Raw genomic sequence first — 26815 nt, 5'->3', positions numbered from 1 at the left:
GTGGCCATGGAGGTTCTGTCCTCCTTTTTAGAGTAAGGGGGAAAGCATCAGGCACGGGATGCCTGCTAGGAGTCACATAGAAACATCAGGCATGGGATGCCTGCTAGGAGTCACATAGAAACATCAGGCACGGGATGCCTGCTAGGAGTCATGTAGAAATATCTACTAAAAGTTAACTTTGGTCCAGGCAGTTGTTGGCTATAAGGGGCAAGGGGGTTAAAAGCTAACCCCTGGCTGTTGACAGAGGAGCTGGCTATAAGCAGAGAGCCACTGTTATGAGTTAACCTTTAGAGCTGATGACTGTCAGTTTTTATCTCTTAAGCTTATGATTTTATATTCTATATTCCTAGACCCTTGCCCTACAGCTGTGAAGGGAAGGTATCCTGGATAACTACAGCTGTGAGGAGAAAGGTATCCTGACTTGTCAGGAAGTCAGGCTATACCTGAAGCTGGGTTCCAGTGGGGCATGGTCTCCCCACAGGATGTGGCAATCCTGCTTCTCTCCAAGAGAGAGCCTTTACAGCTAAACTCTGATCCACTCCCCTAAGAGTTTCCCAGCAGAGATGTCCATTGGTTCTCTGCTCCACTCTGCAAGGAGAGTTTCCCAGCAGAGATTCTGCTCCAATCCGGCCAAAGAAGGTCTTCACCCACCCAAAACTCTTTCAAGAAATTTGGGAGGGAGGAATCCAGGACAGTGTCTGTCTCTGCCAGGGTAGAGAAGGGTAGCTGCCAACTGAACAGGTACAGGGCTTCAATAGGGCTTCTGAGGGGTGGAATTTTTCCAGGAAGAAAATTTTCAGGGTGAGAATTGGTCAGATTTCAATCCCCTGAGCTTAGATAAACTCAGAGATTGGCTAAATTTTGTGCTCAAGGTTTGGTTGGTTTTCATGCTGAGTTGGTTAGAGACAGAGTGTGTTTCTTTGGCTCTGGTTTCAGGGCCAAGGTGTGTTTCTTTCACTGGCCCTTTTTAACCTTTTAGCTCTAGTTTCAGGGCCAGGGTGGGTTTCTTTCACTGGCTCTGCTTCCAGGGTCAGGGTGTGTTTCTTTCACTGGCTCTGGTTCCAGGGTAAGGGTGGGTTTCTTTTTTTCACTGGCTCTGGTTCCAGGGTCAGAGTGGGTTTCTTTCACTGGCTCTGGTTCCAGGGTCAGGGTGGGTTTCTTTGGCTGACCCCTTTACCCTACAATTTTGGAGAAAATTCCATGAGGTGCTAAGAAAAAGGTATATTCTTCTGTGTCTGGGTGAAATGGTCTATAAATATGTTAGGTCCATTTGGTTTACAACATGTTAGCTCCAGCATTTCTCTGTTTAGTTTTTGTCTGAATGACCTGTCTGTTGGTGAGCATGGCGTATAGAAGTCTCCCCACTATCAGTGTGAGGGTCAATATGTGATTTAAGCTGTGCTAACATTTCTTTTATGAACTTGGGTGCCCTTGTTTTGTACATAGATGTTAAGAAGTTAAGAATTGAAACATCCTCTTGGTGGATTTTTGCTTTGATAAGGAGGTAGTGTCCTTCTCCATCTCTTCTGGTTAATTTTGCCTTGAAGTCTGTTTTGTCAGATATTAAAATAGCTATGCTGGCTACTTACTAGGTTCATTTGCCTGGAATATCTTTCTCCATCCTTTGATCCTGAGGTGATGTCTATCCTTGATGTTAAGGTGTGTTTCTTGGATGCAGCAGAAGGATGGATCTTGTTTTCCTATCCATTCTGTTAGTCTGTGTCTTTTTATTGGGGGAGTTGAGATCATTGATGTTGGGAGTTATCAATGAGCAGTGTTTGTTAATTCCTGATATTTTCTTGTTATGGTGTGCCCTCCCCTTGATTTGCTAGTGGGATTATTTATTCCTTGGGTTTTCTTGGGTGTAGTTAATTTTTTTAGGTGGGAGTTTTCCTTCTAACATCTTCTGTACGGCTGGATTTGTAGATAGATAATGCTTAAATTTGGTTTTATCATGGAATGTCTTATTTTCTCCATCTATTGTGACTGCAAGTTTTGCTGAGTATAGCAGTCTGGGCTGGCATCTGTGGTCCTGGTCAACAGGACATCTGTACAAGAATGTCTGGCTTTTAGAATCTCTATTGAGAAGTCAGGTGTTATTCTAATGGGTCTGTCTTTATATGTGACTTTAGTATTATTTTTCTGTTCTTTTACCTTTAGTATTTTGATTATTATATGCTGAAGGGACTTTCTTTTCTGGTCCAGTCTATTTGGTGTTCTGTATGTTTCTTTTCCTTGATAGGCATGTCCTTCTTTAGGTTAGAAATTTTTCTTCTATGACTTTGTTGAAAATAGTTTCTGTGCCTTTGACTCGGGTTTCTTCTCCTCCTTCTATTCCTGTTATTTGTATATTCAGTCTTCTCAGAGTGTCTCAGATTTCCTGGATGTTTTGTGCCAGGATTTTTTTTTTTAGATTTAACATTTCCTTTGACTGATCTATCCATTTCTCCTATTGTGTCGTCTATGCCTGAGATTCTCTCTTCCATCTCTTGTATTCCATTGATGAAGCTTGCCTCTGAGATTCTTGTTCAAGTTCGTAAGTTTTTTTGTTTCCAGATTTCCCTCAGTTTGGGTTTTCTTTATTGATTCTATTTCCACTTCCAGGTCTTGAACTGTTTTATTCATTTCATTCCACTGTTTGTATTTCATAGGTTTCTTTAATGGGTTTCCTCATTTCCTCTTTAAGGACCTCTATGATTTTCATATAGGCTATTTTGAAGCCCTTGTCCTGTGCTTCGTCTGTATTTCATTTCTCGGGGCCTCCTGGAGTGGGTTTGCTGAGCTTTAGTGGACACGTGTTGTCCTGGCTGTTGTGTGTTTTATGCTGGCGTCTAGGCATCTGGGTTTGGGAAGATTGTAATTCTAGGTGCTGATATCTGGTCTTGTCTTTGTTGGGTCAGTGTTCATTCCTTGCTTTCTGTTGCCCTCTCTGGTTCTTAGGTGAGTGTGGTGTCTGTTGTTGCCTAGTAGGGAATGCTTCTGGGATTCTGATAGGTGTGGCCACTGGGGGTTCCAGGTAAAATGTGTTTCTAGGTATTGGGATCTGACACCTAGGAATGGTGTGGGCTGGGGAAGAGGTTAGGGGTCCACAGGAGGGAGGAAAGAAAGCAGGGTGTTCCACCAGATCTGCTTAGTTCCATGGGAATGAGTGCAGAGGGTGTGAAGAGACCACAGCAGATAGTCTATAGAGCTGGGGATGAGACTGGGGATTGAATATGGAGGAGAGGAGGGAGAGTGAAGGTCTGAAGCTCGCCAACCTGCCTTGCTGGCCTACCTGCTTCTCTGGCAGGCTTGGCCAGTAGGTTCTCAGGGAATGCCTGCTGCTGTTGGGGGCTGGAATAATGGGATATAAGAGTGGGGGGAAGGAAGGTTGGAGGAAAAGATCTATGTGATCCCCTGGAGAAGAGGGCAGGGAGGGAGGCGTGGCCTTAGCAGTTGGCCTGTGTTGTGGGGTATCCAATAGAGAAGACTGCTCAGACATGGGTTTAAGGCAAAAGAAAGTCTTTATTAGCTGGCCAGTGACTATACTGAGTGCTCAGGATCCCAGTGTAGCACTGAGCCTTTCTCAGGATGAGCTTCTACACACAAAAAAAAAAAAACATATTCTAGGTTGACATACTTCAGTTAATAAGAAGAGTTAGCCTGAAGCAGAACCACAGAAGCTAAAAAGCAAGGTTAGTACATTTAGGGACTTTCCCAGAACTATGGACTTTGATGGATTAAGTCTTTATTCTCATTTTTGGCAGGTGGTGCTGTCTATGTCCTGAGTTTTATGGCCCAAATGGTACTTTCATCATGGAGTCAGTTGTACTAAGGTCTGAGGGCCTACTAAGATCTGGGGCCCTGTTTCATTCCCCACTGGTTTCATGAATAAATGAATCAAGTTGTGGATTCATCCTGCTCTACAGCTGTGTAGTTCGCCCTAAGGACCGTTAATTTTACTGAATTGATACATAATTGGCCGTATAGTTGAAGATGGAGGGCCCTACAAATAATTTAATCAGAATAAGAAGTAAAGGCTCAGCCAGTGCTGATAGCAGAGTAGTTATCCAGGGGATCAAGAGAGAAGAGACTGGTACCAATGATCTGATTCATGTCTTTGCCTCTTTCTCTTTTTGCATTTTTCAACCACAGCAAGATTAAAAAAAAAATTACTCCTGATCAATTAGCATAGAAACAACAGGTTTTCCCCAAGTCATACATAGTTTCCTTTATCTCATGAGAAGTCTAAGCCTCTCTGATTTTTGTACGGGAATCACTGTTGCTTTAATTCAGAAATGGAAACTTTTACTATTTCTAGGTCCTGATCAACCTAGAGTCTACTTAGTTTCTTACCGCTTGTCTCTCTGTGATGGAGGCTGGTGTGCCTGTGGCTGTTGAGTTGGCCACGCCTGCTCTGACCAGGAGTGGGATGAGGACAGGCACAGCTCTCTTTTTTTTTTTTTTTAAGTCCAGGGTCCATATTATATAAAGCGTCAGAAGAAGCACATTTAGTTGAACTATTAGTACGTGCCCACCAAGTAGTCTCAGGGGCTCAGTAATAGTGCTCTTGTCCAGATGAGTTAACCAATAAGGCAGCATAACAGGTATCAAAATAAGGGAAGTTCCTAGGTTAAAGGTTTTGGATATTAGACAAGCTCCAGCACGTCACAATGAGTTTTGTCAGTCAACGGACTAGTTCCTATCCCTATGTAGTACAGAGGCCGGGTGTCTAAGCATAACCAGCAATTCCTGCTGATTTCTAGCTGGGAATGATGAACTAAGTGGGGAGCCCAGCCCTAGGGCATATATAAGCTCAGTATTTTTAACTCAAATGATAAACTTACATATCTTTTCTTTCTCCAAAACAACTAAACAATGGGGCCATCAGTAAGTGAAGGTCAAGATGGACTATGAGTTGCTGGTCTGTAGACATACTAGCTAATGACCTGCCCTATACTGAACTTCCTCAGTTCCCAGGTCTGGTGGGTATTGGCCCATGACCCTGTATTCATACCAAATGTAATATGTGGAGGAAGTGGAAGGGCCTGGGGCCCAATAAAATCTTAATTAATTTTAATGGGTCCATAGTCTGGGAGACAGTCCATTTGACTTCTTTTCTGACCTGGGTGTGGTGGATCTATGGTGTAATACCAGCTACCATCACAGCCATAGAAATGGAGAGAATCACTTTGTAGGGTCCTTTCCAAGTTGGCCCCAGTGCCCCCTGTGGCTATCTGCTTGGCCCAGACAGTATTGCTGGACTCAAACAAGCAGAAGCTGGTGGTGGACTCAGAGGTGAGCTGGGTTTCTCAGATAGTCTAATAAATAGGCTTTATGGAGGGCTGGACGGCCTGAACTGATTTGAGAAAGGAATGAATGATTAGAGAGCTGCCAACTGCTGGTCTCTGAGCCTGGGAAGCAGTGGGGGAGCTCTTCCCAACATAATCTCATAGTGGGTAAATCCCTCCCTATACAGGGCTCAGGGCGCCCAAAGCAAAGGAAAGAGATCTATCCACCCTTTGCTGGACTCTAATTTTTGTTAGTTTCTTTTAATGTCCTATTTGTTTGTTTTTGTTTTTACTTGCCTAGAATTCTGAGGTCTGTATGCACAATGAGGTTTTCTATCTATGTCTAAAGCTTTAGTTATTAATTGAGAGGTTTTGGCTATGGAAGCCAGGCCATTGTTGGACCCATTGCTAGGTGGGAGGTCAAATCAGGGGACCAGTTCCTGGAAGAGCTTTTAAACTGATTGGGGAATACTTCTACCCACCCTGAAAAGATATCTATAAAAACTAGCAAGTACTTGTATTCTCTCCTGGCAGGCAGGATCTAGGTAAAATCAGTTTTCCCAGAGGTCACTGGGGTGTTGGTCTCTCATTCCAATCTCTTCCAGGGTAAAGTCTCTCTGCTTTGGATATACTTAAGCACAAACCTGACATCTGGCTGAGACTAGGCAGTCCAGTCTAGGTACAACATACCTTGGTCTGAGCAACTCAAAGTTTTGTGGACTCCTGATGAGAAGTCTGGTGAAGGTCAGTTCCCAGAGTCCTGCCAGATGTTTCTGGGAGAACGATCTCTCTCAGTGGCGAGAGATTCCACAGAGCATTCCATCTGGCATGAGTTCCAGAGCAGTGACACCTAGGCTTTGAAGTAACTTTTTGTATATAGTAGTAGTTGTTATCTGAGTTGCTTCCAGAAGAGAATTTCAGAGCTTTTGCATAGTCTTGAGACGGTCCTGGAAACCCAGGAGGTCTCATATGGCTGAGAATTGCTTAGGTAGTGAGTGATTCCTTCAGACAACTCCAGATAAGAGGTTTGGTATGTGGAAACTAGTTTGCTAAAGGCTGTGTGTGTGTGTGTGTGTGTGTGTGTGTGTGTGTGTGTAACAAGGCATTCACTAAGCCAGAAGGGAGTCAGTACATCAGAAGTTGGCTCGCCTGCTGCTGTTAAAGCCATTAAACATTCTAGAGTGACTCTCTTCAGCTGACCAGTACAACACAGAACACTGACATTTCCCTCTGGTGTCCTCCATCAACCTGTGGGTTTGAGCTGTCCATTTCTTCTTTACCATGGAGTCCCAGGCAGCACCAGCTCAGAGTATGTATGTCATTAGAAGATCAATAGGCCTCACTGGTCTAGGGCCATTTGTCTGGCAGCCAGGTAAGTGGCCTGGTAATGAAGAGCCATTCTTAGGGGAAGCCGAATAGCCTCTAGGAGGCCCAAGGTGTTTTGTTTTTTATCCTTCCCCTTTCCTACATGGTGAGGAGCCTTCTTTCCCTATAGATCATACTGTGGACATGTGTGGTACTAAAAGCATGGCCACAGTCCGTGTATATGGTGGTGGACTTTTCTTTTCCTCGTCTGAAAGGAAATCAGTTCTGCATTATGGACTGAGGTATCTGGCTTGGGCCCAAATCGTTTCAGTTCAAGTAACTGCTGCAGCTCCCATGTACTTGATTCCATCTTTTGTGACAGTTATAGATGAGCACCTACAGGTCATCATCAGGCAAGAGGGTTGCAGGATTGATGGTGGTGGGTTTCTCAAATAAGACTTGAGGGTGGTCTAGGAGTACGACCTGGTACTGGGTCACATAGGTATTAGACAGTCAGCATTCTGGTGTCCTCAGAGGAGGGCCTCAGTGGAATTGGGTGCTGTGAGTATAATCTTGACCCAGAGTTAACTTGTTTTCATTAGACTAGCAGTAGCTGCCACAGTTCTTAGACAGGTGGAGCATCCTTTGGCTAAGGGTCCAATCATTTAGCTAGGCATGTCATATGGTGCTTCCCCTTTTGAGGTTTTGAGACATCTAGACTAGGGCTGGAACCAAAGTCAGAGTTATTTTTAAAGCCTCAAATGCTTTTTGTTTAGTTTCAGTCCAGATTAGGAACTTAGTGTCCCCCTTTGTGCTGGTGTATAGAGGCCTCACTATTTCCACAAACTAGTATCCAGAGGCAGCGATACCCAGCTGCACCCAGGAACTCTCGAACCCATGTCTTAGTCTTTGGAGTTGGGATCTGAAGGACAGTGGCAATCCTACTGTGAACCAGGCTCCTTTCGCCTCCCCTCAGCTTGTAGCCAAGACAGGCAGCCTCTGATGTACAAAGCTGGGCTTTCTTAGCCGGCATTCTGTAGCCCAAGGTCTGTAACTCCTGCAGAAGTTCCTCAGTGGCCCCTTTATAATCTGTTTTCCCAGAAAACCTCTGACAGACGGGCAAGAGGTCAACATTTATTGTCTCATCAAACAAGGTTGGAGAATTTTTAAATCCTTGGAGTAACCTGGTCCATGTAAGCTGCCCACTGTAACCTCCCTCTGGGTCTATCCACTTAAAAGCAAAAATGGGTTGACTCACCTCTGCCAATGTGAGGCTGAAGAATGTATCTTTCTGGCCCACAACAGTGTACACCTGTTTCTCTGGAAGAATTAGACTCCTGAGAATCAAAGGTTCCAGGTTTCTTCGTAGGCAGGAGAGGCATATTCTAAGGTGATTGGCAGGCACCAGGATACCTGTCTCTCCAAGCCAGGCAATCTGAACTGCAACTTCTTTTTTGTTTCCAGGGTCATTGGGTATTGTTTAATGTAGATGGGGGTAGTTGAACTGGTTAGTTGAACAATTAGAGCTTGGTGTTGGGTCAGTCCTGCGGGGTTGGCGTCTGCCCACACCCCCAGGAATCTTTGCTGTCAATTTGAGAGATAGTCCAGCTGTATCTTTTGGTTAGAGGCAGAACTTTCAGCTAGGATATTTCCTTCTGAAAGAGTAAGACATCAAAATTTTGCTGAGTATCTGTTAAGTCTAATTTGTCCTATATCAGAGAAGGTGGTGGTGACTTTGTTTATGCAAAAGGTCTTGTCCCAATCAGTTCTCACCCTTTGAGCTACCTCCAGCAACTGGGATCTACTTAAACCTGCAAATTTTTCTATTTTTTATAACTTTTTTCTAGTATCTGGGGCCAACTGAGTAACAAAGGAAATCTTTTTAGCATTTATCTCTAAGCCTTTTTAAAAGGACCTAGTCAAGATTGTTGAAAGTCTCCTTGGTCAGTGTTGGACAGAAGGGAGAATGTGTTCTGTCCAGGCTGAATTATCCAGCGTTGATCCCCTCATGCAGCCCTAGGGCAATTTTTCTACTTGTTTTTTTTTTTTCAGAGAATGGTGGGTTTTATAATCACTGGTTGAAAGGAAGGCATAAATTATTTAGAAAGAGGAAGGAGTAAAGCTTCCTCTTTTCTTCCCGAGCATGGCCTGTTGAGGACTTTCCCCCTTCCCTGGGGTTTTTAAGTGCAGGTATGAGAGTTGAGGGAATGGTCCCCTCCCTGTGTGCATGCTTAAATGGCAGGGGGCCCTGGATGAGAGGCTCAGTCCCTCCACACCTCCACACAGGGACTGACTTGGACTTGAGTCAAGTGAAACAAGTGAGTGTGCTCCAGGAGTGGGACAGATGGAGAGTTGTGTGTGTGAATGTGTGTGTGTGTGGGGGGGGGGGGGGTTCTTGGAGTAACCTAGCAGAGAAAAAGTATTTGGTTGGTACCACAATAGAAGGGTACAGGTCTTAAGCTAGGGGGCGAGGTCTCACACCAGAGAAAGCCACTGATCAATACAGGAAAACAGAACTGACAGAACCACACAGAAAGACACACAGACACACAGCAAAGATAACCAGGAGTGGCCACCATATATTCACATACCAGAGACAGGGATCCAGTGACATCTCACATGGATCCCCAATGCTGAATCAGCAGCTGCATCTGACCTCATGTGTCCAACCAGAAGGTGCCATAACCAGACTTATCTCCAGAGGTGACAGACCAGGTGACTTTCTAACTTGTTTCCTTTTGGGGTGAAGTGTTTGGGAGCAATCGATCAAAGGGAGTCCTGGGACCTGGAACATTTCCAGTTGTGCACTCCATAGGAACTCCTTGACCACCACACTCTTCCCTGTTCTGAGAGCTGAGACTCCTAGTGCCTCAAGTTCTGGTCTCTGGGGATCTCACTGGGGCCTCCAGAAATATTGTAGGATATCTACCAGAGAAGACTGCTCAGGCATGGGTTTAAGCCAATGTATTAGCTGGCCAGCAACTACACTAGGTGTTTGAGATCCCAGTGTAGCAACAAACCTTTCTCAGGGTGAGCTTTTAAACACAAAACATATTCTGGGTTGATGTACTTTAGTTAACAGGAACAGTTGCCAGAAGTAGAATTTCAGAAGCCAAAAAGCAAGGTTAGTGCATTTAAAGACTTTCCCAGAACTATGAACTTTGATGGATTATGTATGCCTTTGTTCTCATTTTGGCAGGTGGCGCTATTTATGTGCTGAGTTTTATAACCTTAATGGTACTTGTATCATGGAGTGAGTTGTGCTAAGGCCTGGGGCCCTGTTACAGTCTGCTACATAGCTAGCGATGAGATTGGATTTGGAGGAGAGGAGGGAGAGATGAAGATCTGCAGTTAGCCTACCTGTTTCCCTGGCTGGAGTGTGCTGTCATATTTTTAAATTGAAGCACAAATACCTTGGAATGAAAAGGAAAACATTTGAAGACTAACTTATGTGTACAAGTACTTTCCTTGTATGCATGCCTGTGCACCGTGTGTGCTTGTGCCCATGGAGACCAGATCAGGATGTCAGATCCTCTGGAACTGGAGTTCCAGATGGTAATGAGCCCCATGTGGTGCTGACAACCAAACCTACATCCTCTGCAAGAACAGTCAGTGTTCTCAGCCAGTGAGCTGTCTCTGCAGCCTTTGGGACTGCTTCAGATTTTGTGCAGTGCACCTGCTACCGTTTAAGACAACAGAGTGCATCTGTTTTCATCTTGATCATTTCTAACAGTGCTTGTGGGTGAGTGGCACCTAGTTGTTGTTATTATATTATTATTGTTGTTATTATTATTATTGAGACAGGATCTCACTTTGAAGCCCTGGCTCACCTAGAACTTACTGTGTATACCAGGTTGGCCTGAGTGCTGGGATTAAAGGCTTTTGCTATCATGCCTGAACTGGCACCTACTGATTTGCTTTGACACAGGGTCTTCCTATGTAGGCCAGGCTGCCCCTTCAATTTAAAATCCTATTGAAGTTTGTGCTGGAATTATAGGCATGTGCTACCACACCCAAACTACTACCATTTACTTTTCATGACCTCAATAATTATATTATGCATGTGTATTATCTGTGTATGTGTATGCACAGGTGCATATGTGGTCAGAAGACAACTTTGTTGGGTTGATTTTCTCCTTACACTTTTAGTTGGGTTTGGGTAACAACCTCAAGTCACAGGACTGCAGAGCAAGCACTTTCTAGCTGCTGAACTACCTCAATGCTTCTTAATTCTTTTGAGATGGGGGTATCTTGCTATACTGCCCAGACTGCCTCAGAAGGCCTAGGCTCAAGTGATCTTTTCCCCTTCCTGGCTTGTCTTCTCCAAGTAAAATTTGGTAGTTGGGACCTGGAAACCCATTTCCTCCTGGGCTTCTGAAACTAGCATAGCCAATCCATTTCTCTCCCTGCCAGTGACCACACTAGGGCTTTTTAAGGCTGAGAGATAACAGTACATTTCTCCTTTGTTAGGCTAGCCTGATTTTGGCAGGACAGTTTCTTCTGATGTAGCAGCGATCTGATATTACCACCCCAAATCAGCAGACAACTACAATGTATGAGTCCTATTTCCATTTACAACAGAAATGCTCTCTATACCTTGGAACACTTACTAGAAGACATACAGTAATATTAGAAGGTTTCATAATAATTTTTTTTTTCTCTCAAGACAAGGTCTATTGTACCCCAGACTGGTCTCAAAATCCATATATAGCTAAGGATGGCCTTAAACTTCTGATCCTCCTGCCTTCATCTCCCTAGCATTAGGGTTACCCTGTGCACCACATGCCCAGTTTATTCCTTGGAATCAAATCCAGGATTCATGAATCTCTACCTGCTAAGTACAATCTCCCACGCACAAAAATGACCAAGACACAGAAGGTCTACATAGGGCAATGGGAAGGGGGAGGCTTCTACATTGCCAATGTTTACTCCTAAGGAGAAAGGCCAGAAGGCAGCGTGTTGGGTGTCTTCTGCGTACAATGGTGATTATAAGTAGACCACTGTGAACGAAGCTAGACTACTGCCCAACCACCACATTGTCTGACCTTGTTTTCACATGTAGGCCAAGAACCAAGGGCTTAATGTAGTTTTATATTTTGGTGGTACTGGTGGTCCATCCCAGGGAATTGCACATGCTACCCAAGTGCTAAACCACATGCAAGAGGTCAGGAGCACACGCACTGTAGAGCAATCTTAGTAAGAACCCATTCCATCGTCTGAAAGTGGGTTGGAAGAACCCTCAGGTTCTTCAAAATGCCCAATGTTATGACTGCTCAGATGAAAAACAAAAAAACCAATTTTATTTTTATGTGTGCGCACAGAGTGTGGATGCCAGAGGACAGAAGAGGCTACTGGGTGCCCTGGGAGCTAGAGCTAGTTGTGAGCTGCTGGATGAGTGAACCAAGCTCAGTTCTCCTGACAACAGCAGCAACCTCTTATAAGAGCGGAGTCATCTCTCCAGCCCTGATCACCATTTATTTCCCTTATGTATTTATTTAAATATCTGGGGATTCTAAACATGACTTGGGAAACTAGGAACCCTGATGTTTTGACACAGGATCGCACACAGCTGTCCTCTATGTAGTCACGGCTATCCCAAACTAATCCTCTCGCCTCCCAAGTGGGAACTGCTGGGATTGTCCACAGGTGCCAACACCTTCAGTCTGTGATGCTAGGAATGAACCCAGGGTCTTATGCTAGTCAAGTACTTTACATCCAAGCTATATCCCCAGGCCTAGAACTTTGTTCCTGAATTGTACCAGGGCAGCATATTGTTTATAGCAACTAAACCTGCTTTTTAAGTGAATCTTTACACCATAACAAGCTACATTAGCTATTCAAAGTGAAGTGCTTTTTAATTTGACTATAGTTTAAGGCATGATATACAATTTAAGAATGATAAAATTTAGGAGTTTGAATCTGCACTCTTCTCTCCCCAAAGGCTCAGGACCATGTGAAAGAAGAGGGAAGAATTTAACAGAAGTGCTGTGACATGCGTCTTCCGGACAGGCCATGCCAGAACACACTGCAGCTATGGTTACCTGTAAAAAAAAAAAAAAAAAAAAAAAAAAAATCAAGCCATGATTAGTCAATGTGTTAGTAGTCAGGGTTCTCTAGAGGAACAGAACTTGTAGAATGAAAATATATATAAAGGGGATTTATTAGAATGGCTTTACAGGCTGTGGTCCAGCTAGTCCAACAATGGCTGTCTACCCAAAACAGAAGGCCAAAGAATCCAGTAGTTGTTCAGTCCATGAGGTTGGACGTCTCAGCTGGTCTTCAGTATGCACTGCAAACCTGCAGAAGTAGGCTTTAATCCAGTGAAGGAATGGACTTGCCATCCAGAGAGAGAGTAAGCTTCCTTCTTCTGTGTCCTTTATAGAGGCTGCCAACAAAAGCCATGGTCCAGATTAAAGGTTTATCTTCCCACCTCAAAAGATAGGGATTAAAAGTGCTTTTTCCTACTCACATGATTTAATCAAGAAAATCCCACACAGGTATACAAAGCTGCCTGGGTTTGTTAATTCCAGATGTAGTCAAAATGACAACCAAGAATAGCCATCACAGTTACAAAAAATGGGAAATGGAGATATATTGGAGGTGCCTGGGGGAGGGGGAGGGGCAAACTGGGAATGGTATGACCAGTATACATTGTTTCCATGTATGAAACTGTCTAACAATAAATGTATTCTGTTAAAAGCAAGTTGGGTCAGGGGAGACAGCCAGTCAGTTAAGTATCTACCTTGCAAGCACAAGAACCCACATTAAAACAAAACAAAACAGAGCTGGGGATGGTGGCTCATACTTGTAATCCCAGTGCTGAGGAGGTAGAGACTACAGAGGCTCTGGGGCTCACTGGAGAGCCAGACTGGCCTACTTCTAAGTTCCAGACCAGGGAGAGACCCGGTCTCAAAGAACAAGAGGAACACCCTGAACAACACCCAAAGTCGTCCTCTGCATACATACACACAAAAGGAGTTGAGAGTAAGGCCCATTTAAAGAGGGTCCCCTAAAGCCCAGGCTGACCTTAAACCTTCAAGTATCACATGTCAGGATTACAGGCATACACTACCCACCTTTAACTTGCAGTTCCTTAGAAACCAGATAATACAGCACAGTGGTCTGGACCCGAGCCATCCATTATGACAGCCACTTCCATGTGCAGTTACTGACCATTTAAAGTGTGGCCACTTCAAGTTAGATGTGTTATATGGGATTTGAGAAAATACAAAAGATCTCCTCCTTATTTACTGAAAGGATATGGGCTGGGTTGAATAACTTTTTTTTCTTCCTGTTGGGGACTGAATCCAGGACTAAGGAAGCACTCTACCTGACCAACTCTTCTGCTTTTAAATGAGGCCACTAAACTGTCTTACAGGACTGCACTTCTATCAGACAGTATTGCCAGAAGACACTTGTGATCCAACCACATTATCAGAATCTTATTCTGTAGTGTAAGTAGGGGCTTCTGCCAGTGATGTTTGCTGGCACATGATGCCTGTGATCCCACCAACTTAGGAGAATACTGTAAACACTTGTCCAAAGGGGGAATGAATAGGCAAGGACAGAGCCCTTACAGCATCAGCACCAATACGTCTACTTCCTATTAAGGAAATATGTCCTGAGGATCCAATAGCTTTTAGGAACAGCTCTTTTCCAGGTAATGGCTTGTAACTCAGGATTTCTGAATGCTTTTGCTGGTGGGATACCAGACTACTCAGTTACCTCTCAAGAACTAGGGTACAGATTTCTTACATTTTGAGTCAAAGGAGACCTATTATACAATCACGTATGACAATAAACAGAGGGTCCTTTTCCCTTGTTGACAGTTACTTGGATGTAAACTGTCCCTAATGTACACTCGCTTTCCCAGTTACATGAGCTGTTTCCTGTGTCTTATGGTTCATTGGGGAAGAGGGGCACAGAGAACACAGAGAGGAGAGATACTTAATTTATCTCCTATCCCTGTAGCTTGTTAGGTATGCATGTGCCCATGTGTGGCTACATTTTCTGCTGTTTGCTTAGCCTTTTAAGGAAACAAGTAGGTACCAATGTTACCATACTCATTTTGTGACTCAAGTTGTTTATACCAATGCCAAAGAATACACTGTGAAAGAGTGAGCTTAGTGGTTAACACCTCAACCCAGCTCTATTACCCTGCTGTAGCCCATCACCCCTCCACCCCTTTGCAAACACCCTTTCTAAAAACACACCTAACATGAAACACAACAGATATTTTAAGTGTACATCATACATTTATTACCAACAACCCTCTCAACTCCAAAATTGGGCACAGGGATTAAAAATAAAAATTCATTGCACTACTTAGTAAAGCATTACTAGTAACTTTCATAAAAAATGTACAAACTTTGTTAAAAATTTATCAAGCCTTCAAATGATTTGGTTACAGATATTTATAATACATACATTTAAAACTATGTTAACTGATACAATGGAATATGATTTGAGGAAATGACTGAGCAAATGATTCCAACAAACACCCCTGTGAGCTTTCATAATCTTAAACAGCAACATGAGGTAACCAGATGCACTATGGGGGACAGACTTCTAAAGAAGGCCCAGAGGTACTGTGAAAAATATTCTCAGAAGCTGGCAGGCAGATTGCACTTGAAATTATCACAAGAGGCCCAATTTTAAGAATTTTAGCAAATTACAGTTCAGGGAGTGTATAAAAATCTAATATGCTTTCACAATTTCGATTCTGCTAAAAAAAAAATTCAGGACAGAAAAATCTTAGTATGGTATCTTGATACTTGGAGGCCTTGGGTTGTTTTGTGGAGGCTGGAGTTTAAAAAAAAAATACAAAATATGGTGATTCAAGCAAAATCCCAAAACCCCACACAAACCAAAATAACAAAAAAGCCCAAACTCCAAATCTAAAACTTACCCAAAAAAAAAAAAAAAAAAAAAAAAAATCCCACAGCTGAGTTGGGATGGTAAAGCCAATATTGTTCCAGGAGGAAGGAGGATGAAGGCTATTAACATCCACCTGCCACCTGGTGCATCTCCCAAAGATGACGGCTACTTGGAGAGCACACTTGGTGTGCTCCTAAAATACACTAACCATTCAGTGAACAAAAGTCCGAACCACCTCTAAGAGCTCTGTGCTAAGAGAAGACATTCCCAAGGAGATAGCAGTTATAACTGGTGAAGAGAATTTTATCAGGTCAGACCCTGCTGCCTCCTAAACTGCCAACTACCTCTATTTAAAAAAAAAAAAAAAAATCTACTGGGAAGGGCCTTTATGGTGAGCATCGCTGGAAAAAGAAAGGCTGCTCTCCAGTCTTTAGCACAGTGGGCCTTGGTAGTCAGTATCTCTGTATAAATCAGGAAAGTGCTTCACTTGTGTGCATCAATAAGACAAATACTGAGTGGAGCAGTGTCAGGTTAGAGCTGTACAGGTATAGAGTCTTTGCAGCTGTATAAAAGTGTATGTATAGTATGGACTTTTGCCATTTTAAACATGATTTTTTTAAATTAAAAAATAAAGATTAAACTGTATGTGATTTGGAGCTGACTGTTATATGCCAATAATTTTGGTCTTTAACACACTTTTTTATTCATTAGGAACAGGAGGGGGTATCCTAATGATTTAAAAGTAACGTGTGCATTTTGCCACTGTTTAAATGTATTTCTGACACACTAACACAAATCTAGAGGCAAACAGAAAGTAGGTCAAATCCTATCTGTCTGACTAGATAGAGGCAACAGTGTCTGGAAGAAGACAAAATTGTGCTTCTGTGTGAACTGGCTTTCCTGAACTCTAGGCTGTGATGAGCTTAGAGACTTCAAGGGAGGGTAAGGAACATGGCAGTAACAAGTAGTTGAACACTCTCCCTGTCAGAGTAAAAAATAGGCCCAGCGCCAATTGCGAGTTGAGTGAGGTTGGCAGCAAAGTGTCACATTGTGACCGAAAGGCTGCAGCATGTGTGGCTGCAAACAGATGCTGATAACTCACAAAGAGGCAGACAAGGCTGAGCACACTGTGAGGAGGAGAAAGGAATCCATTAGTGCTGAAAAATGACTTCAAATAATCTGATTTATGTTCAACAAGTCTGTTTTGTTTTACACAGCTATGTATCATTTCAGATTAAATAAAGGTCAATTCCTGTTTGACAGCATTATTTTTTATACAAAAATCCAATCTTCAATTACATTCCAAGTATTCTGGGCACCTGTTATATTAAGCTTTTCTCATTCTAACATAAATTAAAACAGTAAGACATCAAAGCAAACCAGGCCTAAGAAATGAGCTGTTACAGCACTTGATCCATCCTGAAACAAAGGTTTTGATGAGAATGTTTACTGAGGGAAGAACTACAGACTTCAGGACCATAGTGTGGGAAACTCAATTAACACCAACAGAAATAGTTCTCTAAAACAATTTAGTTGCCCATGGAGGCCTGAGCGAAGAACACACACCAGAAACCAGGCTGAGTTAGGTAACAGATTTTGTTCTAGCAGAAGTCAAAGAGGCAAGATTTATGGGACCAGTGGTGTTCTTGAAAATATATTACTCAAACATCTTTGGAACAGACTACAAATCTACACATTAATAAAATCACAGGTCCTTTCTGTAAGACACTACTGGAAATGTAAAGGAAAAACAAGAAGTATCAACACTCAGATCACTGACTGAAATGCTAATATTGCTAATGATGATGTATGATATTGCACCTTCTTTTTGGAAATAGCAAGCTGGAGACTTAAAAGTTTCTTTTACAACAAAATTGAAAATAATAAAAATCAGGTCATGGAGTGAGAATCTGACACTTTTTTCTTAAGTGACCCACCTAGGATCACAAAGGAAGAGAAGGGAACAGCTGCCTGAAGCAAAGGAAGAAGGCTTTTTTCATTCCATTCATTGGGAGGGAAGGGGATGGAGTATTCAATGTTTAGAATTGATGCACCCTTAGCAATCAGTGTGCAACGGCAAACACAAGGGGAAAACCAGTGTACAGTACTAGTGCTGTTTAAATAACACACCAGGTTATACATTGCAGCATAATTAAAACTACACACACATTCTTGGTACATGCTGGTATATAGGATCTCATACACACAGTAGCTACCATGCCCCCACACATGTAGTTGCACACTCGCACACAGATTCACTTATCACCAACAGTCATACGCTGCACTCATTTCCACTCACAGTTTCTGAAGGCTCTATATAAGGTAGATTGCTATATCATCTGGAGCTACCACTTTTTATAAAAGCACATGCTAAAAGATCACGTCCACTGTAATCTTGCAGCAACACTCGGAATGATCACACAAAAACCAGGGAATGTTAGTGCACACACGAAATTAAGCGAAAGAAAAGATCTTTGGAGTTCCAATCACACAGTTAGTATAACAATCCCATAATTGTGAAGACTAATTGTAAGTTTTTATAGTTGATTAAGTCACACAGTGCAAAGAAAGGTCCATTGACCCTTTTGGTAAAGGGAGGGCTGGAAGCCACACAGGTGAAGTTCAATGGATAGTCCATATATACACGTGATGAGGAACACCCAAACTAAATCTGTGCTCTCAGCTGGTCACTCGGAATCCCGATGCACTTCTGAAGCATCAGCTCGGCAAATTGGGCAAGTCCGGTTTCCCTGAAAAACAAGAGGAAGCTCTCTGGAGTCACGTCTCACAGTCCAGGACCCAGGTCTACTGTTACTCCCATATGGTCTTTATATTCTGTTCCTTTAAAAAAAAAAAGCAAATCCTAAACCAGGTGGTGGTGCAAGCCTGCTATCCCAATGGATATAGGTAGAGGCAGGAGGACCAAGATTTTCAAGCCAGCCTCAGTTACACAAGACTCTGTTTTAAAACAAAACAACAAAAAACCAAAACAAAGCAAGACAACCTACACAAATCTCCAAGGTTGACTCTGTTAAACTCATAAACATGACTTGTTCTTACCAGTCTGGAAAAACTTAGGAACTAACTTAAAATCAAAACCTTGTGGGTTTTTTTTAGGAGAACACCGTGGGTGGAGCCGGGGATTGAACCCAGGGTGTCATATACGATCATCTACTTCTTTGTTCTGAAACAGGACTCTGACACTGAACTTCTCATTCTCCTGTTCCACCTCTTGATGTGAGGGCTGTATATAGGGGTATCCCAAGAGCCTGGCTCTAGCCCTCACTCTTTTTTTTTTTAAGGCAGGGGCTCTGTTTTGTAGCTCTAGCTGTCCTGGAACTCATTATGTAGATCAGGCCGACCTTAACTCAAGGAGAGCCGCCTACCTTTGTCTCCTGAGAGCTGGGATAAACAAGATAAGGTCGTACACAAATGGTTCCACTTACTCCTTTTCCTGGCTCTTAAAGCATTTTTCTTTCTCTATTTCCACAGATAAGGAAACACAATGCATCCCTTACTGTCTTACCTGTTACAATCCACTCCTCACCAAACACTAACAGCTACATTAAGATGGATGGCGCTCAGAGCACTCAGTCTTTTCATCTGACTGTCACTACACACTATGACTGGCTCACTCTCATCCTATTCCATCTTCCTTCCTGAACAACCATCCCTCCTGTCTTGTTCCCATCTCAGTCTCGAACAGTGGCCAAGGAGGTTTTTAAAGCACAACGGTAGCTGCACCCTTCCCCTTGCTTTCAGAATCAAGAATAAACTCATCCATGCTTCAGAATGGCTTTGCAATATATCCAGTCACATCTCTGAGTCCCTCCTGTGTGGATCACCCCCTCACACTCTCCACTCTACTATTAGCTGCATGGACTTGTGGTTCCCTGACCATTCCTTGCTCACACATTAGGACTTTGCACAAGCCATGTTTTTGTTTTGTTTTTCCTACAAAGTTCATACTCTTCATCCTCAGGATTTAGTCTGCTCACTTCTTCTCTTCTTCATTAGACAGGTCTCACTTTCCTGACTTAGCCAGGATTATAGGTATGTACCAGAAAACCAATTCTACCTTAAAGACTAGTAAGTTGCCTACTTAGCACATTCTACACAACAACCCAAAGTTGACTATTTTATTTATATTTTATTCACATAATTAAGACTATGCAGAGAAATACTTGAAAAGGACAAGAAGCCTCAGCAGTCACTCTGACTGACCACTGCTATTCTTAATCTTAGAGCTTTTCCATATGTACAAGAGAAGGACTGGTCAGAATTAAGTAAAAAGCTTATTCTCCATAAAAATCTCTGGCAAAAAAAAAAAAAAAAAAAAAAAAAAAAAAGCCCCAGTGAGTCCCATCCAAACTCTGATTAAAAAAAAATCTGAATCTTTTTTTTTTTTTTTTGGTTTTTTCGAGACAGGGTTTCTCTGTGTAGCTTTGCGCCTTTCCTGGAACTCACTTGGTAGTCCAGGCTGGCCTCGAACTCACAGAGATCCGCCTGGCTCTGCCTCCCGAGTGCTGGGATTAAAGGCGTGCGCCACCACCGCCCGGCAAAATCTGAATCTTAAAGAGCCCAAGCCCAGGTCTTGAACTACCCTAGGATAAAATTCAAGCACACAGATAACAGGAACAGCCACCCCCCACTCTCACGCAACTGCCACCACACTGATGGCTGCAGTTTTCTTGACTGTATTCTTTTAAACAATATTGGAAACTGAACCCAGAAATCACCCATGCTGGGCACATGCAGTGCTATTACCTCCAGTCTTGCAGCCGCTCTTTAATGAACTTTCCAGAGTGCTTCCTCTAAAAGCTATGTGTTCATTTATCTCCTATACCCAACTCCCCCTAAACCATGGACTCACTCAGATGAACTTATGGTCAATAAGAATACAAAATAGTTATTTTCTGTACACTTGTGATCACATTACCTTAAGCCATTTATCGACACACTTGGCATGGAACTCGTGATTACAGGGTAAGACTCTAAGAAGCTGCCTTGACTCAAAATCACACATGCATACTACACACCTGGAAAAGAGCAAAAAGGTCATTTTTGGTTTTCTATTTATTATGACTATTATGATTACAAAGCCATTCTCAGTTATCAAAATATTAATTTTTAAAAAATTACCACTATTCCTGAAAATGATATTGTTGAGTTCTTTCTTTTCTAACAGATTATCAACACATTTCTGGTTAAGGAGCTGGAGAGATGGTTCAACGGTTAACAGCACTTGTAAGCATGAGGACCCAAGTCTTAAGCCACAGCATCCATGTAAAGATCTGGGCATGTGTGGCATGGATGGGACCAGGGCTTGTAACCCTGGCACCCAGAGGCAGAGACGGGGACATCTGAGAGCTCCTGGTTGGCCTGTCTAGAAGCAACAGCAAAGGAGCTTAATGAGAGACAATAAAGTGGAGAACACTCAATGTCCTGTGAATGTACAAGTGTGTGCACCATCCACACACAGGCACTACAGACTATATGCAAATAAGTAACACACAGCCAGGCAGCGGTGGTGTATGCCTTTAATCCCAGCACTCAGGAAGCAGAGGCAGGCGGATCTCTGTGAGTTCAAAGCCAGCTTGGTCTACAGAGTGAGATCCAGGACAGGTACCAAAACTACACAGAGAAACCCTGTCTCAAACCCCCCCCCCCAAAAAAAAGGTAGTAACACCCACATCTACCAGAAATTACAAAAAAGTATATTTCTGATTTCCATCAAGTTACTTAGAAAACTAAAGTCACTATACCATTGATACTGTATTATTTTTAGAAGTACTGGAATAAAGTTAAGCATGGTAGTTCGCACCTCTAATCTCAGTACCTGAGACAGAGGTAGGAGGAGCTCTGTGAGTTTGAGGCCAGCCTAGTCTAGTAGGTTTCAGGATAGCCAGGCCTACAAAGTAGGATATTCACATGAAAAAGAGCCAAGGTAGAACCCTAAATCTGACACAGTATAAAAAATTAACCACGGCTGGGGAGGTGGCTTGGTGGACAAAGTCTGTTGCTTAAGTATGAAGACCAGAGTTTGGATCCAAAGGACCCGCATAAAAAGCTGGGATCACTGGGACAAGCTGGCTAACGAGTCGATGAGGTTGAATGAAACAGTGAGAGGCCCTGCCTTAAAGAATTAAGTGGAGAATGGTTTAAAAGACACTTGATAACAACTTCTAACCTCTATGTGCACACACAAGAATGTGTACCTGCATATATACAACAAATATATACATACACAAAAATAATTTATCTAAAAAACAATGGATCAAAATTCTAGATTAAGGGAAAAAAAACAGTAAATTTTTGTGATCTAGAAGTAGATAAAGTTTTTTTGACATGAGGAAAGTATCAGCCTCAACAGAAAAGCAAACAATAAAATGGAACTAAAACAAAATTAATCAAAATTAGTTGGGGATACACCAAAGTAGTAGAGTGCTTGACTGCCATGTGTTAAGGCCCTAGGTTTGATCCTCAACATCACAAAATAAAACAAACTCACCAAAAATTTAAGAAACTTGTTTTTTAAAGGATACCATCAAGAAACTGCAAAAAGGATATAGTTTAGAGGCAGGGTGCTATGTTCTCGTTTTTGGTTCCTAGCACTATAAAACCAAAATCAACTAAGACAACCTACAAAACGAAAGAAATCTGGGGAGGGAATGTCTGTATTCATGTGCGTGTGCACACAGGAGGGAATGTCTGTATTCATGTGCGTGTGCACACAGGAGGGAATGTCTGTATTCATGTGCGTGTGCACACAGGAGGGAATGTCTGTATTCATGTGCGTGTGCACACAGGAGGGAATGTCTGTATTCATGTGTGTGTGCACACAAGAGGGTAAGTCTGTATTCATGTGTGTGTGCACACAGGAGGGAATGTCTGCATTCATGTGTGTGTACACACAGGAGGAAATGTCTATATGCATGTGTATGTACATACAGGAGGGAATGTCTATATGCATGTGTGTGTGCACACGGGGAAATGTCTATATGTGTGTATGTATGTGTGCACATAGGAGGGAATGTCCATTTATGCGTGTATGTGTGCACAGGAGGAAATGTAAATATGTGTGTGTGTGTGTGTGTATGTGTGCACAGGAGGAAATGTCCATATGTGTGTGTGTATGTGTGCACACAGGAGGAAGTATCTATATGTGTGTGTGTGTGTGTGTGTGTGTACATACAGGAGGAAATGTCTATATGCATGTGTGTATGTGTGCACAGGAGGAAATATTCATATGCGTGTGTGTATGTGTGCACACAGGAGGAAGTGCCTATATGTGTGTGTGTGTATATATATATATACAGGAGGGAATTTCTAAATGCATGTGTGTGTGCACACGGGGAAATGTCTATATGCGTGTGTGTATGTGTGCACACAGGAGGGAATGTCCATATGCGTGTGTGTGTGTGTGTGTGTGTGTGTGTGTGTATACATACACACATCAGGTTCCTCCTCAATCACTCTCCACCCTTTCCGACTCACTTCCTCCTTTAACCAACCACCTTTACACGGACTCCTGCCACATACGGCACTCAGGTTGCTGGCCTGCAGCACACCGTTAGCTCTGGAGCCATCTTCCTAGGCTGGCTGTGAGAAGCTCCAGGAAGTCTCCTGTCTCTCCTTCCCTTGCTGGGATTGTAGGAGGCATGGCCATGGACCCCTGACCCCAATTAAGAGTGGGTTCTAAGTGCTTGAACTCAGGTCCTCAGGCAAGCACTTTACCCATGAGCTATTCCCAGCCAAAGCTGGTTTGTTTTTGAAGATTATCACAACAACATTTCTCCCTTCCCCTTTCTTTCTCCAAGCCCTCCCATATAGCACCCCTTGCTCTTTCAAATTCATGGCCTCTTTTTTCACTAATTGTTATTGCATGCATATACATTCCTAAATACAACCTGCTCGGTCTATATAATGTTACCTGTATGCATGCTGTTGGGGGTGGCCTATTCACACTGGATAACCAAAGACAGAATCTCTTACTTGCCAAACAGGCTAGGCTGGCAATCCCCAGGGATCTGACCACCTCTGCCTTCCCAGCACTGGGATTATAAGCGCCCACTGCCACACTTGGCCATTGTACATGGGTGCTGGGAATGGAACTCGGGTCCTCACACTTGTTCAACAAGCACTTTAAGACCAAACCATCTCCTAAGCCCACAGAGTGGGAGACATTACTGAACATCTTTTATCTGACAAGGGATTTTTATCTTTAATATTCAAGAAACATCTTCAGTTTGCTAACAAAAAAAGACAACCCAATTTGAAAATCCACGGTGATTGGAAAAGGCATTTCTCAAAGAAACTATACACACACACACACACACACACACACACACACACACACACACACACACTGCAGGCCAATGAACACAAGAAAAAATGTTGAAAGTCGGCATCCTCCGGTGAAAGGCAAGTCACACCTCGGTAGGTTAACATTTTAAACCCAGCAGGACAACCCAGAGACAAGAGAACGTGCTAAACACATGGGAACTGAAATCTCTGTGCGTTGCTCTCAGGAACAGAAAGTGGAAAAACTGTGACAACTCTCAGAAAGTTAAACCTAGGGCTATGAACTTAACTTAGCAACTCACTTCCAGGCAATTCACTTCCACCCAAGAGAAATGAAAACATAAACCCACAGAAAAATGTTTATCCAAATGTTCCAAGTAGCATTATTCCTAAGAGTCAAACAGTGGAAACAACCTAAATGTCCACCAACTAAAGAAAGGATAAGCATGGTATATCCATACCATGGAATATTTTTAGCCATAAAAATGAATGCTTGATACAAACTGCTATACAGGGACCTGGAAAAAGTTATGCTGTGTTGACTTTCTGGGCAAACTGAAGACTACAGTATTATTAGCAGTTTTCTCAACCTGTGGGTTGTGACCCCTTGTGGGAAGTGGGGTGGGGTGGGGGTGTGTGGGATCAAACAATATTTTCATAGGGGTCGTATATCAGATATTTACATTACAATTCATAACAGTAGCAAAATTACAGTTATGAAGTAGCAACAAAATAATTTTATAGTTGGGGGGTCACTATATTAAAGGGTTGAGAACCACGGTATTATAGGAGCCCAGATACATGGTATCTAGAGACAGAGGAGAAGGCATGGGAAGCAGCTCCTAGCGAGTGAGAGGAAACCGTCCTGCAGAGCAATGAATGGTCTAAACCTGTGGAGACGCCCGCTCAACCTTACAACCATGCTAAAAACAGGTGACTGCTCCATAACAGCAGTCCATATGACTGAGAACTACCTTACTGGCCAGCATAGACCCGGAACAGGCAACTTACCTTTATCAATTACCTGACACTCAAAACCTTTACTTCCTAACAGTAAGAGAAACCCGTGAGCAGGAGCATCACAGAAACACACTTACAGAGTCTGCTCCGACTGGTGGTTGTTGGGGTTGAACCTGTAGGAAGGAAGCTGTTCAATATCTGCTTTAGTCAGTCCCCGTGGCTTCGCCTCTCCCAGCCGCTCCGCCAGGTTTAGCAGGGCCTAAAAGAAGGGAAGGAGACAGATTGTCATCTTGTTTTACATTTTCTACTGGAGCAGTATCATGATAGTTTAATTTCTCATGTATGTGCACATGCACGCACACACAGTACCATGGAGTGGTGGGGGAGGGGAGGAATCAATTCTCTTTGCACCACGAGGGTCCCAGGGATTGAACTCAGGTCATCAAGGATTATTGGCAAGAGCTTTTACCCACTGAATGGTCTCTTTGGCCATCCACTGGAGTAACTTCTAATTTTTTTTAAATTTAATTATTATTTTTTTTAAACAAGATGTTACTTTGTAGCCTAGGCTGTCCTGGAACTTAGTATGTAGCTCAGGCTAGCTGCAAGCTCATGGCAATCCTCCTGGCTTTGGCCTCTCAAGTGCTGGGATTGCTGGTGTGAACCAACATGCCCAGAACTTACACCTTTTATTTTACAAAGAAAACTCTACCTACTTAGAAGTAAGTGGAGTTCCTAGGATAACAACTTTACCTTGACTCCTTTCATATTTCTCTGAGGCTGCAGCCTGACTTTTTCAGACTTTTCACATTTGCTTTCAGTCTTTCTAAGCTCACAAGAACAGTCATGTCCAGTCTGGGAGTCAATCTCTCCTGTATCTGTTTGAAGTGGTACTTTTCAGGAGAGGAAGAGTGATAACCAATTGCACAAGAATTACAGGATGCTTTTATCAAAGACAGATCCATTTCCAATACAGTACAGAGGTGAATATGCAACAGGGCAGATGCTCTAACCAAAGTGTCTTTGGCTCAACAGGTAGGGGCACTTGCCACTAATCCTGACAACCTTAGCTTAATTTATCTCCAGACAGGAAAACCAACTCCTACAAATCACCTCCGCTATGGCAAAGGTAGAGACAGACAGACAGACAGACAGACAGACACACACACACACACACACACACACACACACACACACACACACTAGTTTTAAAGATGTTAGTTTAGGATATGACTATATTGTATGAACTACTTTAACATATGAAAAATGAGCCCCAGGGAGGTGGATTCCATCTACTATGTATTTATTAAAAATAAGACTTTAATAGAACACAACAGGCCGGGCGGTGGTGGCGCACGCCTTTAATCCCAGCACTCGGGAGGCAGAGCCAGGCAGATCTCTGTGAGTTCGAGGCCAGCCTGGTCTACAGCGCGAGATCCAGGAAAGGCGCAAAGCTACACAGAGAAACCCTGTCTCGAAAAACCAAAAAAAAAAAAAAAAAAAAAAAAAAAAAAAAAAAAAAAAAAATAGAACACAACAGGGCTGAAAAGATGGCTGTGGTACTTTGAATGTACCTGGCCCCCAGAAGCACTATTAAGAGGTGTAGCCTTGCTGGGGGGAGTTTGTCACTGTGGGGGCGGCCTGTGAGGTCTCCTATGCTCAAGCTACACCCAGTGTGGAACTCAGTTTGTTTCCTGTTGCCTGCTGATCAAGACGTAGAGCTCTCAGCTCCTGCTCCAGCACCATGTCTGCCTGCACGCTGCCATGTCCCACCATGATGATAATGGACTAAACCTCTGAAACTGTAAGTCACCCTATTAAATGTTTTTCTTTATAAAAGAGTTACCATGGTCATGGAGTCTCTTTATCGAAACCCTAAATAAGACAATGGCTCAGCAGTTAAGAGCACTGGCTGCTCCTCCAGAGAATCTTGGTTCAATTCCCAGCACCCACACTGGGCTCACAACCATCTGACACCCTCCTCTGGCCTCCAAGGGCATCGGGCACACACATGGGGCACAAACATACATGCAGGCAAAACATCTATGCTCATAAAAAATTAAACAAAAATCACAATAACAGTACCATGTCAAAAAATT

The 26815-nt window shown here is 43.0% G+C and overlaps 1 protein-coding gene across 9 annotated transcripts in view; it reads right to left on the bottom strand.

Annotated features, from left to right (window-relative positions):
* Window positions 1-14808: 14808 nt before the first annotated feature.
* The window catches only part of Rnf38 (ring finger protein 38), a 125531-nt gene continuing 113524 nt past the window's right edge, over window positions 14809-26815 (bottom strand). For all 9 annotated transcript variants that reach the window (XM_052716215.1, XM_052716216.1, XM_052716222.1 and 6 more), the window contains 3 exons: window positions 24854-24975; window positions 20392-20491; window positions 14809-18202 (listed from right to left, as the gene is read on the bottom strand). In XM_052716215.1, coding sequence (XP_052572175.1) covers window positions 18140-18202; window positions 20392-20491; window positions 24854-24975 — 285 coding nt within the window. In that variant the 3' untranslated portion in view covers window positions 14809-18139. The remainder of the gene's footprint in view (window positions 18203-20391; window positions 20492-24853; window positions 24976-26815) is intronic.

The sequence above is a fragment of the Peromyscus californicus genome, unplaced genomic scaffold (assembly GCF_007827085.1).
Source record: "Peromyscus californicus insignis strain IS unplaced genomic scaffold, ASM782708v3 Scaffold_5__1_contigs__length_169319896, whole genome shotgun sequence".
NCBI lineage: Eukaryota > Metazoa > Chordata > Mammalia > Rodentia > Cricetidae > Peromyscus > Peromyscus californicus.
Note: the sequence above shows the minus strand (reverse complement) of the source record. Positions and strands in the feature narration are given on the sequence as shown.